The sequence below is a fragment of the Elgaria multicarinata genome, chromosome 21 (genome assembly GCF_023053635.1).
Source record: "Elgaria multicarinata webbii isolate HBS135686 ecotype San Diego chromosome 21, rElgMul1.1.pri, whole genome shotgun sequence".
NCBI lineage: Eukaryota > Metazoa > Chordata > Lepidosauria > Squamata > Anguidae > Elgaria > Elgaria multicarinata.
In genome coordinates, this window is record NC_086191.1 from 8,213,674 (window position 1) to 8,230,662 (window position 16,989).

Genomic DNA, 16,989 nt, shown 5'->3' on the forward strand with positions numbered 1-16,989 from the left:
ATTTTTCAACTCTCAGCCAGGCCAAAGATAATCCTGAGTCAGTTAAAACTCAGCATACGCTGCTAAACGCTTGGGAGAAAAGAAAAGTCTTGACCCAGCGCCGAAAAGATAACAGTGTTGGCGCTCGGCGGGCCTCTTCATCGGGGAGATCGTTCCACAATTGAGGGGCTGCCACAGAGAAGGCCCTCTCCCTTGCTGCCACCCTCTGAGCTTCCCTCGGAGTAGGCACCTGGAGGAGAAAAACGTTTTGGAGAGAGAGAAAGAAGGGGGAGGAGGTTTGGGGTAAATCATATCCTAGCCTTTCCAGTCGCCTCCCCTTCCTGCCCAACGGAATGAACCTATCCCCTGCTCTCTGAGACCAATATTCTGACCAGGGCAGCCTTACATGGAGCATAAGAGTAGTCAGGCCTGGGGGTTGCGAAACCACGAATCATTGGGGACAAGTAGGTGCCACTGATGGCGAGGAAGCACCCTTATCAGCTGTAGGCCCTTCCTCTCTATTCTCTCTGTTCCTCGTCTCATGGGTCACCTCTTCCCCAGGTCTCCTTAGCCGCTACCCGGAAGAAGATAACGAAGCTTTCCCCCTGCCTGAATCTGTTCCCGTTTTCTGCCTGCCCATGGGGGCCACCATCGAGAGCTGGCCGGCTGATCCCAAGTACCAACTCCCTGTCTTCTCCACTTTTGTGTTGACCGGAGCTTCGGGGGACAAGGTACCATGATCATTATTTCTTTCAGAGGAAAGGGGGAAATCCGTAGAAACCCCGGGGAGGTCTGGGTCACACCACAGCATCACTAAATTGATGTTTGGGGAGGCAGTTTGAGCACCAGCATCGCCTCTCAGCGCTGAATAGGACACTCGGGGTGGAGGGCTATACCACTTTACAGGACTGCTTCATCTCAGAATGTGCGTACATGTATGTGTGTTGTTGCAACCAGGGTGGGTTAAAGAGGGATGCTTGCTCAGCAGGCAAGCAAACTTGGCTCTAGAACGAGCCTTGAATTCATCGTCACAAATATTATTCTTATTATCAGTATTATTGGGGCAGGTATTAATATCAAGCGTCCGTGGAGCACTTTTGAATTCATTGATTTATTCATTAGCCTCGTGTGGCGCAGAGTGGTAAAGCAGCAGTTTCTGCAGCTGAAACTCTCCCCACGACCTGAGTTCGATCCCAGCGGAAGCTGGTTTCAGGCAGCCGGCTCAGGTCGACTCAGCCTTCCATCTTCCCGAGGTCGGTAAAATGAGTACCCAGTTAGCTGGGGGAAAGGGAATCATGGCTGGGGAAGGCAACGGCGAACCACCCCGCTATAAGGCCTGCCAAGAAAACGTCAGCGAAAGCTGGCGTCCCTCCAAGAGTCAGTAATGACTCAGTGCTTTGCACGAGAGGTTCCTTTCCTTTCCTTCTTATTCTGCCCAATAGCCGAAGCTCTCTCACAACGATTGAAACCACAGAACGCTGCATAAAATACATCGTAATTTAAAGGTTTAAAATGACACTGTAAATAAAAACCAAAATAAGACCAAGCGGCAATGCAGAGCTTTAAAATACAGTAACAGATTTAAAAACAATGGATCAGAAAGACTAAAATGCCTGGGGGGAAAAAAAGGGTTTCACCTGGCGCTGGAAAGAACGCAATGCAGATGGCAGGCGAATCTCTCTGGGAAGCTCATTTCACAATCGGGGCCACAGCAGAAAAGGCCCCGTGAATGCTCCGGCTGTTTTGCTCCTGTGTTACAGTAAGTTGTTCCAGTGACCCTGTTGCAGACCATTGCAGCCAGGGAAACTAGGCTGCGGAGAGAAGAGGCCACCAAGGCCACCTTGATGGACTTGCGGGTCGGTGAACTTATGCCACACGGTTGCTACAAAACTGAGCTGCGAAATGGGAAGTTCCCTGTTCTAAATCTCCAGGCCTCGGGCGTGATTGTGGCTTCGAGGAAACCACCATCCATGCACCCTACAGCACGAGATTTGCCCCAGTCAATCTGAAATAGGGAGGACATCGCTCTGTCCTCCTTTACAGGGTGGTTGTGAGGATTACTGAGATACCATTCATGAATGTGTGAAATTGACACTGAATGTGAAGTATTCATTTCCTAGCTGCACGTGAACAGCCCTGCAGATTTTCTTTTACTGCACCAGATTTATTTTACAAGCCCTGTCTCCCCACCCTACAAATAGCAACGTAAGACTTTTCTCTCTCTACTTTTGCCCTGTAAAAAAGTAGCATCGCTCTCCCAGTTTATCAAAGATTCTCCTCCTCGTCGCTTGGAACCACTTCTTGCTCGCCCCAGGCGAGCAGCTGTTTTGCCAAGGCTGCTGAAGTGCATTGACGCCCCCCCCCTCCTCTCCCTCCCAGGTGTATGGTGCTGCCATCCAGTTCTACGAGCCCTTCCCACGGGAACGCCTCTCGGAGCGGCAGTGCGTGTGGCTCAACCTGCTGACCGTGGTCGACCGGCGTCCCATCACCAGCAAGTCGGTACAGACGCGCAAGAGCATCTGCGTCTTGTCTCACTGGCCCTTCTTCGACGTCTTCCACAAGTTCCTCACTTTCCTCTACCGCTACAGCATCTCAGGGCCGCACGTGCTGCCTCTCGAGGCGTAAGTTGGGCCTGGGTGGGTAGCGTGGCCGGGAATCCAAACGTAGCAAGGATCCTGTCGCTGGATCAGGCCAAAAGTCCCATCTATTCCAGAGGTCTTGAACATTAGTCCTGCAGGCCGCCAAATCCAGTCCTCCTGGGTTAAGAACATAGAATCATAGAATAGCAGAGTTGGAAGGGACCTGCAAGGCCATCGAGTCCAACCCCCTGCTCAATGCAGGAATCCACCCTAAAGCATCCCTGACAAATGCTTGTCCAACTGCCTCTTGAAGGCCTCTAGTGTGGGAGAGCCCACCACTTCCCTAGGTAACTGATTCCATTGTCGTACTGCTCTAACAGGAAGTTTTTCCTGATGTCCAGCTGGAATCTGACTTCCTGTCACTTGAGCCCGTTATTCCGTGTCCTGCACTCTGGGAGGATCGAGAAGAGATCCTGGCCCTCCTCTGTGTGACAACCTTTTAAGTATTTGAAGAGTGCTGTCGTGTCTCCCCTCAATCTTCTCTTCTCCAGGCTAAACATGCCCAGTTCTTTCAGTCTCTCTTCCTAGGGCTTTGTTTCCAGACCCCTGATCATCCTGGTTGCCCTCCTCTGAACATGCTCCAGCTTGTCTGCGTGCTTCTTGAAGTGTGGAGCCCAGAACTGGACGCAATACTCTAGATGAGGCCTAACCAGGGCCGAATAGAGAGGAACCAGGACCTCACGTGATTTGGAAGCTATACTTCTATTAATGCAGCCCAAAATAGCATTTGCCTTTCTTGCAGCCATATCGCACTGTTGGCTCATATTCAGCTTGTGAAGTGGATCCAGTCTGACCCAGCAAGAAGTGCCTTGCTGGATCAGACCAAGGGTCCATCTTGTCCAGCACTCTGTTCACACAGTGGCCAACCAACCATCGGCCAGGGATGAACCAGCAGGACATGGTGTAATAGCACCCTCTCACCCATGTTCCCCAGCAACCGGTGCACACAGGCTTATTGCCTCAGATACTGGAGATAGCACACCACCATCAGGGCTAGTAGCCATGGATAGCCTTCGCCTCCAGGAATTGATCCAACCCCCTTTTAAAGCCATCCAAATGGGTGGCCATCACGACATCCTGTGGTAGTGAGTTCCACAGTTTAACTCTGCGCTGTGTGAAGGTTCTCCTTTTGACAGCCAAAAGACTGATCTTATGACATTGAAGGATAGATGATCACCTTCCCTAACCCAGGAGAGCCTTGCTGGATCAGGCCGAAGGTCTGCCTAGCCCGGAGAAATGCTTCCTGCTGTAGCCTGCCGGGTTTGCCTTGTGCGTTTGCTGCTGATCACGCTTCAAGGCGGAACAGGGTGGGGAGTTAGCTGGCGGTTGTGGCTTCGTTGCTGGTGTTCGGGGGCGTTTCGGTTCTTCTTCCCTGTGACTTCTTTCTCGCCCCTTCTAGGCACATCTCTCATTTCATGCACAATGTTCCCTTCCCGTCTCCGCAGCGACCTCGGATCTTGGTTCAGGTGAGCAGAAACGGCTTATTGTGTGTGTGTATGTGTGTGTTCGTGTGTTCCACCATGGCGTTCCTCCCTAGGGACGGGAGACCCGCCTGTACAAAAAACATTTCCATTTGCTTCAGGCAACTGAGGACTCGAACTCGCCCCGTTGAACAGGACGCTCTCCCTTAGCGCCTCCCTCGATCGATTTCCCACCCGTTTCGCTTCATCTTAGCGCCTCCCTTAGCGTCTCCATCGCCGTCTTCTTCTGTCCCATCTCTGCGTTCGTCTGCAAATGACTTTTAAGCGCAAAAATTCGCCTGCGTTTTGTACACAATCTCCCCTCCGTGTGCATGGGCTTGCGGGCGCCTGTCCCAGATGTGCGCAGCGTTTCGTACCCGCCTATTCAGCCAAGGATTTCACCGCAAAAATCCGGAAAGGTGCATGTCGGTCCGGAAAGGCCTCAATGGATTGGTTTGCTTAAAATGCAGACCAAATTAAATCCACGCCCCCCCATCTCTAAATTTAAGTCACTGTTGTTGTTGTTGTTGTTGTTATTATTATTATTATTATTATTATTATTATTATTATTACTATAGATATATAGTTGCATATATCTTTTATAATAGCCTGTATATATTACTTTATTAATACTTTACTATAAGCTTTAACAGTTAAAGCTGCAGTTGCCCTGCCCTCTTTTAAATAGCTATAATAAGGGGACAAAACCATAAACGTTTAAAATACGCAACAAAATTATAAGACATTAACATAGATGGAGGGCCAGATTATTCTCCAAAGGCCTGCTGGAACAAACAAGTTTTTGCCTGCTTCCGAAAGCCCATCAAGGAGGGAGCCAGCCTAGCTTCCCCGGGAAGAGAGTTCCAGAGCACTGGAGCAGCCACCGAGAAGGCCCTCTCCCATGTTCCCACCAAGCACGCCTGTGAAGAAGGTGGGACTGAAAGAAGGGCTTCTCCAGAAGATCTCAAAGCACGGGCAGGCTCATAAGGGAGAATACGTTCTTTCAAGTAACCTGGACCCGAACCATATAGGGCTTTATAGGTCATAACCAGCACTTTGAATTGTGCCCAGAAACAGACTGGAAGCCAGTGGAGCTGTTTTAACAGGGGAGTTGTCTGCTCCCCGTAACCAGCCCCGATCAACAATCTGGCTGCAGCTCTTTGAACCAGCTGGAGTTTCCGGACACTCTTCAAAGGCAGCCCCAAGTAGAGCGCGTTACAGTAATCCAGTCGGGATGTAACTAAGGCATGTGTCACCGTGGCCAGGTTGTCTTCTCTAGTCGGTTGCATTCTCTCCAAGACCTAAGTGTGGTGTAGTGGCTAAGGTGTTGGACTGGGAGTCGGGAGATCCGGGTTCTAGTCCCCGCTCGGACATGGAAGCCCACTGGGTGACTTTGGGCCAGTCACAAACTCTCAGCCCAAAGCTACCTCACAGGGTTGTTGTGAGGATAACATGGAGAGGAGGAGGATTATGTATGCTGCCTTGGGTTCCTTGGAGGAAAAAAGGCCGTGTATAAATGCAATAATAAATAAATACGTGGGGAGCAGGCATAAGGGACAGGGGTTTCCCATCTCCATCTGGATATACCCCTATTTTGAAGAGAAAACCACGCTGCGCCCCAATCCAGAATATTGGGCTTTATAGGTCATTTGCAGTCCAGGGGCAAACCTGAGAGACTGTCTTCTCCCTTACCAACCTGCCCGGTGACTGAGGTTGTTTGAGGACATGCTCCTGGTGGTTCCAGATGGACCTAGGACCCGAATGGAATCCACCAGGAGAAGAGCCTTTCGTGTGGTGGCCCCTTCCCTTTGGAACTCCCTGCCCCTGGAGGTCAGGCAGGCGCCAATACTAGGCTGCTTCCAGCACCTCCTGAAAACAACTCTATTCCAGGAAGCCTTCCTCAACAGGCCAGCCACTGTTTTTACTGGTCCTTTGTTTTATTATTTTTATTTATTTACAATATTTATATACCCCCCTGCCCCCATTCAGGATTTCAGAGCGGTGGACAAAATTTAACAATTTTAAATTGCTTTTTAAAAATCTCCTTTCATTTTACTGATTATACCTAATGTGCAATGCTCCGGAATCTTGTTTTAGACACGGAGCGGGATATAGATATTGCAAATAAATAAATAATAAATAAATAGCAGCCTGGGAGGGAGTGGTTTTCAGCACCAAACTAGCACAGCCCCTGCGATCCGGATAGGGAGTACATTCCGGATAGGGGCCCTGTGGTTTGCCTCCCACTCCAACCCCCAAATAAATAAAACTGGCAACTCTTAAGCTACAAATTTTTTTATAAAAGCACAAGTAATCTGACATGTGCCTCGTGTGGCGCAGAGTGGTAAAGCAGCAGTTTCTGCAGCCGAAACTCTCCCTACGGCCTGAGTCCGATCCCAGCGGAAGCTGGTTTGAGGCAGCTGGCTCGGGTCGACTCAGCCTTCCATCCTCCCGAGGTCGGTAAAATGAGTACCCAGCTAGCTGGGGGAAAGGTAATAACGTCCGGGGAAGGCAACGGCAAACCACCCCGCTATAAGGCTTGCCAAGAAAACGTCAGCGAAAGCTGCCGTCCCTCCAAGAGTTAGTAATGACTCAGTGCTTACACGAGAGGTTCCTTTCCTTCCAATCTGACATGCTTTTTAGCTCGGATTTAAGGATCAAGCCTGTTTATTACTTCGGTCGCTCTCCAGCGCATACGACGAGACTTGAGCCGCCTCTGTTGGCCGTCCTCGCTTACCTAGGAGCAAGCCCCGTTGAACTCTGAGGGGATTACTACAGAGTAAGCCCGCCTAGGATCACGCTGGGCGTCGGTTTCACACCCTCGAACGTAATGGCAAGGCTGTATCAGCGTGGTTTTGCCATAGATGGGCGGGTTGGGAGGAAAAAAAACCCACCCAAATGGGTAGAAACAGTGCTCAGGTTTCGCTGCTGAACGTTTTAGGCTGTTCTGCTTTTTTGACGTTCTTCGCGTGAAAGGACTCGGGAGCCATTCTTAATCCACCCGCTCCATTTTTATTTTTATTTGACCCTTCCAGATGTCTTCCTACGATAACCTGCTTCTCTGTGAACCCGTTTCATCTCCGCTGCCGCTAAGGTATGGGGGACCTGGGACCAGCTGGGATGAGATTTGTATCGTCGTTGCAGCGATTTAAAAGCCTGAGTTAAAAAGACGTGCCTTCACCCCCTTCTGGAACACAGAAACTCCCAAAGAAACGCCTTCCAAAGTTGGGAATAATGCAGGAGAAAACCCCATCCCGCATGCCTACAAAGCAAGCCTCTCCTTCTCATCTTAGTAGCAAAACAGGTTTGCAGCAAGGTAGACGGTCCCTGACAGATGGTTGTCCAGCTGCCTCTTGAAGGCTTCTAGTGTGGGAGAGCCCACAACCTCCCTAGGTCACTGGTTCCATTGTCGTACTGCTCTAACAGCCAGGAAGTTTTTTGGCCTCTCCATCCGGCCTTCCCATCAGCCACGGTGGGAACAGGAAGCTGGGACAGAGAGGCCTCTGGACTGATCCAGTAGGGCCCGTCTTGTCTTTCTCTGGCACCTAAAGGATCATAGAGTCATAGAATAGCAGAGTTGGAAGGGGCCTACAAGGCCATCGAGTCCAACCCCCTGATCAATGCAGGAATCCACCCTAAAGCATCCCTGACAGTTGGTTGTCCAGCTGCCTCTTGAAGGCCTCTAGTGTGGGAGAGCCCACGACCTCCCTAGGTAACTGGTTCCATTGTCGTACTGCTCTAACAGTCTGGGCGGTTCACAAAAATTAAAATCATGAAGACTTGATGGTTTTAAATTTTTGTCTATTTGTTTTTAATGTTCGCTGTTTTTAACTTTTGTAAACTGCCCAGAGAGCTTCGGCTATGGGGCGGTATATAAATGTAATAATAAAATACAAAATCACTACAAAATGCATAAATCTGGTTAACAACACATATAACTGGTACAATATTAAAATGACCATTGGACGTGTTAAAAAAAAAATCTGGGTAGGCTTGCCGGAAGAGATCAGTCTTTATGGCTTTCTTAAACTTGGCAAGACTGTTAAGGTGGCGAATCTCTGGTGGCAGGCAGTTCCACAGTCTGGGAGCAGTGGAAGAAAAGGTCCTCTGGGTAACAGTTGTCAGCCCAGTTTTGGCTCACTGGAGTAAATTCTCCCCAGAGGACCTGAGCGTGTAGGGTGGATTGTACGGGGGAAGGTGATCCCGCAGGTAACCTGGACCCACGCAGGTAACCTGGACCCACACCATGTAGGGCTTTAAAGGTGATAACCATTCCTTGTGTCCCTCTCTCGTGCAGCGGCGCCAGTTTCCTCACCCTGCTGCAGACGCTGGGCCCCGAAAACGCCGTCGCCCTCATGGTGGCCGTGCTCACGGAGCAGAAGCTACTGATCCATTCCCTCCGGCAGGACGTCTTGACCAGCGTGGGCGAAGCCCTGGTCTCTGTGAGTTCATGCCCTGTGGGATCTGGCGGTCGGGAGTGGTTCAGCGGTCGGGGACGGTTTCCCGACGGGGAAAGCTGAAAGCATTTCGGGTTTTTTAGCTTGTAAAGCAGGCGACTAAAAAGGAGTGTGATTGAGGTTTATGGAATTAAACACGGCTTGGAGAAAGTGACTGGAGAGGAGGGATGTTGAAAGGAATCCGTCCAGGGTGGGTGGGTGATGTTTGCCAAACTTTCATCAGCTCTGATCCCCCAGATTTCGGTCACTTACCTGTGATCTGGCCCGATTCAATGCAAGTCAAGTTGGGCCAGCTCACAGATATTTGGGTGTCCCCGTCCCCCCCTTAAATCGACCTCTGTGCAAATGGCAGCCTGTTTAAATGTCGGTTTAAGAAAGGGAAGAACTCCCAAAAAGTTCCTGGGGAAGACCCGCAGCTTGGCTCAGGAATGCCGGGGCCGGATTCGTCAGCCCCGGACATCACCGAGGGAGAGACATTCCTCCCCTTCTTCCATGACCCTTTTGGGTGAACCAGTGAAACGGATCGGCAGGAGATTAAGGCCGGAGCGATAGACAAGGCCTTCTTCCTATCATGCATACATTTTGCGTGGGGCAGAATGAGCAACCGAACGGCGTGGTGGCACTTCTCGACCGCTGGCAAGTGGCTCCTCTTGCCCACAGGGCCACCCCGATGGCCAGATTTCCTTCCCCAGGAGTTCCGACTCCTCGCACTGGTCTTCGCGGGTGCGACTGTGGCCGGGAGGCCGTGGCGGCCCCTTCCGTCCGGTCCTCGCGGCCCGTTTTTATTCCTCTAGCTCTGAGCCCCCTTCCTGCCTCCGCTCCCGCAGATGATCTTCCCGCTGCACTGGCAGTGCCCGTACATCCCACTGTGCCCGCTCACCCTGGCCGACGTGCTGTGCGCCCCGGTGCCCTTCATCGTGGGCATCCACTCTAGCTACTTCGACCTCCACGACCCTCCGCATGATGTCATCTGCGTCGATCTGGACACCAACACCATCTTCCAGTGAGTGCCACCTGCAGGTGGGCACCGGGGCCGGCCTGCTCCTCCCCCGCCTCTCCCTGCAGGGACTCCTCCCTTATCCCTGGGGCGTAAGCTCATTGGAAGCACAGATGCTTTATTTATATTTATGTATTTATTTGAGCATTTTTATCCCGCCCTTCAGCCAAAAAAGGCTCTCAAGGCGGCTTACAAAAATATTTCTTGACAGTCCCTGCCCACAGGCTTACAATCTACAACAAAAACAAAAAACATGACACAAAAGGAAAGGGAATTGGGAGGGAGGAGGAAAAGCAAAGCAAATTCAGGCGCTACATTCTTCCTTGCAAAAGTTCAGCGGTGACAGTTGGTAGCAGGAGGGAGGGGGCTCTCAGCTGGAGCTGGACCCAGGCAGGATGGAGAGGCTTTGCCTTCAGAAGCCTCCAGGGCCATCCCCTGGCAGGTCCTGTTTAAGTTTCAGTCCTCAAAAAAAGGCCAGAGTTAAGGCTGCCTCACATCGATCCAAACTCTCCCAAAGAGCAAATTGTCTAAGGATGCTGGAAATGGTTTTACTAATAACACCTTTTCCAGAACCCTGAGATGATGCTCTCTTTTGGGGGTTCACCTTGGAGGCTCCTCTGCTTTTGCACCTCCGAATTGCAGAAAGGTTGAGGGGGAGGGGGAGCAGAATTGGCAGAAGGCTTTGGAGAGGTACACGCCTGCCACGGTCCTTGCTGCATCTGGTTTAGTAGTACCTGCACTGACTGGCAGCTGCACTCCGGGTTTCCAGGCAGGAGCCCTTCCTGGCCCTACCGGGGATAGAACCAGGGACCTTCCGCATGCCAAGTCTGTGAGATGATGATGATTATTATTATTATTATTATTATTATTATTATTAATAATTAATATTATTTTATTTATTACATTTGTAAACCGCCCCATAGCCAGGGCTCTCTGGGCGCTTTACATAGGATAAAAACACTTAAAAACAATATACAAAAAGTTTAAATCACAAAATACATACCATTTAAAACCACAAAAACATAGAAAAACAAACTCAGGCTGATGACATATTGCTAACTGCCTGGGAGAAGAGGAAAGCCTTGACCTGGCGCTGAAAACATAGCAATGTCGGCGCCAGGCGGGCCTCGTCAGGGAGATTGTTCCACAGTTGGGGGGGCCACCACAGAGAAGGCCCTCTCTCTTGAGACCCCCAAACACAATTTGGCTAGATGGTCCAGAGCTCTGATATGGGTTAAGTCAACTCCGATATTTAAGGCTGCTGCCCTGTGCGCATTTACTCGGGGCTAAACCCCATTAAACTCAGTGGGACTTCATTGGATCGGGGCGCTCGGTTTTTCCTGCCACCGCAGCCTGCGGCGTGATCCCCCTGCCCCTTGCAGCTGCGTTTGCGAAACAGGCCCTGCGCCAGTGGGGAGCAGGTGGAGGGACGTGGCTGTGGAGCGCAGCGCCAGGAGGCACTAACCGTACGGGCAGCTTTGCTCTGTGCGCAGGTGTGAGGAGCGGAAGCTGCTGTTGCCGCGGTCCCTGCCCCGGAAACCGTGCAAGGTGCTGTTGGCTTCGTTGAACTCCCAGTACCATCAGTTGGATGAGAGTGAGTAAAGTGTGGCTGGGGACGATGACTGGGGAGACGCAGGGCGGGAGAGGGCGCTTAGAGAAACACAAGAGTCGCAGAATTGCTTCTGGTCGCGGAAGCGGGAGAGGCCGTCACGAGCGACTTGCGGGTAAAACGTTTTCCGGGGCTTTCGTTTTCCGCGGAATGTTTTCCAGCTCGTTCATTAAAAAAAAAAAGAAATGCATGCCAATTGCAAATACGGTATTAATTAATTAATTAATTAATTATAGCACTTTTAAGGCGGCCTACAAAAATATTTCTCGAGACAGTCCCTGCCCACAGGCTTACAGTCTTTAAAAAAAAAAAAAAACGACACAAAAGGAAAGTGGGATGGGGAGGGAGGAGGAAAAAGAAGAAGCAAATTCAGGCACTAGATTCTGAGTTGCAAAGTTCAGCAGCTGCTTCCTTTTCCCTCCAACGGCCTTAGTAGCAGTACCAACTGCTACAGTTGGTAGCAGGAGGGAGGGGGCTCTCAGCTGGAGCTGGACCCAGGCATGATGGAGAGGTGCCTGGCTGCTGCTTCCTTTCCCTCAAACACAACATCAGACGAGTGTGGCAGTTTCAAAGTTGTAGTGACTGTTTTTCAAGAGTTTATTCCTCTGAAATAGGCGTATTTCTCAGCGTGGTGGAACTAATAAATAGTAAGAGCAGAACTGAAGGTGCCCCAACAATCTAAGTATAAGAGATGATCTCTTATGCTTATCAGCGTATCATGCACGTTTCTTTGGGTTGCTAAAATTAATTAGCGTGGCGGCAATTTTCAGTGTGTTTTTTCTTAAACTTAAGCAACGCAAAGCAAATACGTGCTATTGCCCTTAATGTTTTTACATGTATTCTAAATGTATTTTAAATCACATTAAGTGTGCTTTAATTTCCCCCCCCCCCCCCCCGTCAAATATTTCAGGTCAAATATTTGTGGTGTATCGGGGCAAAAAATTAAGACGCGGTACTTTTTTTTAGCTTTGTTTACGAAATACAAATGAAATAATTATGCTAAATTAGATCTCTCTAGGGCATCAGAACATTTTTTTTTTTGATGCAAACTGATTTTTTCCCCCTATGCAAATGAACTTAATTTGCATTGGAATATTTTCCAGTACAAACTGCAAATTTTCCTATGCAAATGAATCTGTGCAAATGAACCTAATTTGCATCAGAGCATTTTGCAGTGCGAACTGGATCTTGTCCTATGCCAATGAACCTAATTTGCATTGGACTTTTTTCCAAGACAAAATGAAAATTTTCCCGTGCAAATAAACCTAATTTGGATCTGAGCATTTTCCAGCGCAAATTGAATCTTATTTATTTATTTATTTATTTATTACATTTTCTCGCTTGTCCTATGCCAGTGAACCTAATTTGCATTGGAAAAATTCCCAAGACAAACTGAAAGTTTTCTTATGCAAATGAACCTAATTTTCAATGGGAAATTTTCCAGTTCAGAATTTTCTGGGAAACCCAGATCATCGGCTTGTTTTAGGAAACATAGTCAAGGCTAAACATTGTTTGTCCAGGTTTGAACAAAGCAACACAGGCCGGTCCACATTACAAGGTTGAACCATGGGTAGTTGTTGAACCATGGATTGATGTATTGTTTGAACCCAGCCACGCTAAGAAACCACGGTTTGTTAGCTGCAAACAGCCCATAAAGAGAACCCATGGTTTGTTTTGAGGTTGTAGACCATGAGTTGTTCGTAGATAACAAACCATGGTTTGTTAGCACGGCTGGGTTCACGCAACAGAACAACCCGCAGTTTAACGACAGCCCACACTCAACCTGGAATGTGGGTTGTCATGTTGTGTGAACCCGGCCACCGTGTTGCTTTCGTTCAAAACCCAGACAAACCGTGGTTTGTCCTTAACTATGGTTTCTTGAAACAAGCCCACTTCAAACCTTGGTTTATGAAGCTTGTTTCAAGAAGCCACGGTTAGCATTGACTGCAGTTTAGGCTTTGGATGGTAGAGGCTAGTGAGATAGATGGAGAAGTAGCATGACCTGGTTTCAAGGCCGCATCTGACGCTGCTACACCTCACAACCTGAATCGCCCTGCGCCTTTCCCTCCCCAGTGTACAATCGGCCGGTCGAGGAGGCGACGCTGGAGTTCCTGCTGACCGATTACGACGTCATCTACGGCCGACGGAAGCAGCTAGAGCTGGACATCCAGGGAGCCTTTCTACGCTTCATGGCTTGCCTCTTGAAAGGCTACCGCACCTATCTCCTGCCGATCACCCAGGCACCTTCCGAGAAGACCCGGGACTCCAGCAGCCTCTTCTCCCTCCAGGGTACTCCCCCCTCGCCCCGGGGACAAAGTGGCCAGCCTCGGAGGTTGTGGGTTCCAGGAGGAGGAGGAGACCCTGACCGCCCACATGGGGCCGGTCTTGATTTCCCCTTCTATTAATTAGGGCTGGCATTCAACTGAAGCCATCTTAAAGAGCAGTGCTATGAGCTAAGATGCTCAAAGGACAAAGGCCTCCACCGTCAGACGGCCAGAGGAAGGACAGAGGCTATTTTAGCTTCTCCGTCATCCATTAGAGCATTTTTTTTGGGTTAGAGAAGTCTCTGAGCCCCTCTAACCTGCTCCCTCTGCCAGGGGTTGGGGGTTGAGAAGCTGTTCAGTCTAGCGGCTCCACGCCCTCTCCGCATCCCACCTTGCAATGCACCCTCTCCTTCTCTCCCCCGAGGTCAGCGTCCTGACTTTGGGGGAACGGAACCACCACGGAGCCTTCCAAAACAGCCAGGAAGAGAGATTCCCCGGAGGGCCTCCTCCTAGGTCAGAGCTGCGCCTCTGGCGTGGAGAACTGCTACATCCCTAGTGGCCGCGGGATTCCTCTCTTAGGGTGGCATGTCCAGGCAGGGAAAAAAGTCCTGCAACTCCCAACATTCTGCAGCGTGAAAAAAAGTCCTAAACCAGCATTCCCCAGCCAGCCACCGGCTGCAGAACTTTTTTCTGTACAACGGATTTAGTCTGTTAATTGCACGAGGCTATTTTAGTTCACCGTTTACTTTTGCGTAGGAGTCGAAACCACAGGTCAGGAGCCAAAAGCATACTTCTCGTCTGTGTGTGTGTGAGTGAGTGTGTGTGTGTTTTAATGACACACGTGTGTTTCACAGCGTGCATCCCCCCCCCAAAAGGCCTTCCCTACATGTGCGTGTGTGAGAGAGAGAAGATAAGGGTTTGACCTTTGCCATTCTTTGTTTGTTTGTTTTTAAGAAGCTGTTGTTGTTATATTTATTTATTTATATCCCACCTTTTTCCCTGTACTGGGACTCAGGATGGTTTACAAGATTAAAACATGAACAATTAATATAAATTACAAAAGTTAAAATAGAATTAAGAAAAGGAAAGGAACCTCTCGTGCAAGCAATGAGTCATTACTGACTCTTGGAGGGACACCAGCTTTCACTGACGTTTTCTTGGCAGGCCTTATAGCGGGGTGGTTCGCTGTTGCCTTCCCCGGCCGTGATTCCCTTTCCCCCAGCTAACTGGGTACTCATTTTACCGACCTCGGGAGGATGGAAGGCTGAGTCGACCCGAGCCGGCTGCCTGAAACCAGCTTCCGCTGGGATCGAACTCAGGCCGTGGGGAGAGTTTCAGCTGCAGAAACTGCTGCTTTACTGCTCTGCGCCACACGAGGCTCAAAATAGAATTAAACCTACAGTAAAATTAAAAACATGTTTAGAAAATTAAAATCTGTAACAGGTTAAAAGGTGTGTGTGTGTGTGTGTGTGTGTGTAGGGGGGAATCCAATACATGAACACAGGTCCAGTCTAGTTCCAAAAGCCTGCTGAAACAAAAAAGGTTTTCCCTGCCTCCGAAACCGTAGCACAGAGGGAGCCAGCCTAGCCTTGGAGCAGCCACCGAGAAGGCCCTCTCTCTTTAAAAATAAGATGCCTATCCAGATCAGTGTAAAATCAAGAATTTTTAAGATGTATTGATTCCTGTTCTAATGTTGTTCCCTGCCTTACTTTTCAATACCCATAGAGTGGTTAGAATATTTTAGGTGCTTTTTGAATAGTTGGATGATGAGGAGGATTAATTTGAAAAATGGAAGCTCTCCCCTGTCTGGTGCTGACCTGTATGGAGCTCCCTTTCCTGGGGCTCCTGCATCAGGAGCTCCCTTAATTGCTCCCTCCGCACCCCATACAGGCTTCCTGAAATCGCGGGACCGAGCCTACCACAAGTTCTACGTGCAGCTCTTGCGCACCCAGCTCTTCACCCAGTTCATTGAAGAGTGCTCCTTCGTCAGCGACCGGCACACTTGCCTGGAGTTTTTCGACTCCTGCGTTGAGAAGGTAGGGCGCCAGGATCCTTGTGAACTTCGGCATAGAAATGGAACAAATGAAATGAAAGGACCCGACGCGGGTTAGTCAGCCGGGACTCGGGAAGCGGGTGCCTTCCCCAGCCTGGTGTTCTCCAGATCCTTCGGACTACAACTCCCATCGCACCCTGGATCGGGCCTCTTTCCCCCTCCAAATCCCAGGCCGCCGCTTCTGTCGGCCCTTGGGGCATGTCACTGGTATTACCCGAGCGTTTAGCAAGGGAAATTAATGCTGCTCCTTTCTAGCTGGTCCTCGCTCTATCTGTCTCTCTCTCCTCCTCCCCGTGTGCCCGCTCAGGTGCAGGTGGATCTGGAGAAGCCGGAGGAATCCCCCCTGATCGAACTGGACGACACGCACGGCAGCGAACACACCGTCTTTATCATGCCTCCCGAGGAGCCGACCGCCCCCAACGGTTCTGAGCTGCTACCACGTTACCAGTGAGTCTCTCATTACCACCCTCCGCGTGCACGCACACAGTTCACCCGTGCCCTCCCGGGTCCAGTCCTGTGCTTTTATTTATTAACAAACTGCTTTTTGAAGATCCCGTCCAAATATAGGTGCCATCCTATCCCCAATGCTGTTTAACATCTACATGAAACCGCTGGGAGAGATCATCCGGAGGCATGGGGCGGGGTGCTATCAGTATGCTGATGACACCCAAATATATTTCTCTATGCCTTCAATAACAGCATCAGCTAAGGATAGTGTGTCTCCTCTGAATGAATGCTTGGAGGCAGTAATGGGCTGAATGAGGAAAAACAAAGTGAAGCTGAATCCAGACAAAACAGAGGTGCTCGCTGTCAAGGGCTCTGACCTAGGTTTGGAGGTGTGTCAGCCAGTTCTGGATGGGGCTACCCTCCCCCTGAAAGACTGTGTTCGCAGTTTGAGGGTGCTCCTGGATCCGTCACCCCAAATGACAGCCCAGATAGATGCGATGGCCAGGAGTGCCTACTATCCGCTTCGGCTGATACGCCAGCTGCTCCCCTTCCTAGAGTCGGAAGACCTAAAGACAGTTGTGCGCGCGCTGGTAACCTCAAGGCTTGACTTCTGCAAAGCGCTCTACATAGGGCTACCATTGTACCTAGTTCGGAAACTTCAACTAGTTCAAAATATGGCAGCCAGGTTGGTCACCGGTACATCTAGGGGTGAGCATATTACCCCAACATTAAAATCACTCCACTGGCTGCCAATTAGTTTCCGGGCAAAGTACAAAGTGTTGGTCATTACTTTCAAAGCCCTACATGGTTTGGGTCCAGGTTACCTGCGGGATCGCCTTCTCCCATATAGTCCGCCCCGCACACTCCGGTCCTCTGGGATGAACTTACTTCAGTCAGCTAAAACTAGGCCGACATCAGTTTCCCAGAGGACCTTTTCTTCTGTCGCCCCCAGATTGTGGAACGGCCTGCCGGAGGAGATTCGTAAAATTAACTCTCTGTGTGATTTTAAGGCAGCTTTAAAGACTAGCCTTTTCCGGCAGGCCTATCCAGATCAGTGTAAAATCATGAATTTTTAAGATGTATT

The 16,989-nt window shown here is 50.0% G+C and overlaps 2 protein-coding genes across 2 annotated transcripts in view; one reads left to right on the forward strand and one right to left on the reverse strand.

Moving 5' to 3' along the window:
* Positions 1 to 16,989, reverse strand: part of SLC27A3 (solute carrier family 27 member 3) — a 270,600-nt gene that overhangs the window by 83,557 nt on the left and 170,054 nt on the right. The window lies entirely within an intron of this gene.
* Positions 1 to 16,989, forward strand: part of DENND4B (DENN domain containing 4B) — a 56,197-nt gene that overhangs the window by 20,307 nt on the left and 18,901 nt on the right. Inside the window, exons 5-14 of the mRNA XM_063146020.1 lie at positions 541 to 710; positions 2,359 to 2,600; positions 4,018 to 4,084; positions 7,114 to 7,172; positions 8,376 to 8,520; positions 9,363 to 9,538; positions 11,026 to 11,126; positions 13,215 to 13,430; positions 15,296 to 15,441; positions 15,766 to 15,905. Coding sequence (XP_063002090.1) covers positions 541 to 710; positions 2,359 to 2,600; positions 4,018 to 4,084; positions 7,114 to 7,172; positions 8,376 to 8,520; positions 9,363 to 9,538; positions 11,026 to 11,126; positions 13,215 to 13,430; positions 15,296 to 15,441; positions 15,766 to 15,905 — 1,462 coding nt within the window. The remainder of the gene's footprint in view (positions 1 to 540; positions 711 to 2,358; positions 2,601 to 4,017; positions 4,085 to 7,113; positions 7,173 to 8,375; positions 8,521 to 9,362; positions 9,539 to 11,025; positions 11,127 to 13,214; positions 13,431 to 15,295; positions 15,442 to 15,765; positions 15,906 to 16,989) is intronic.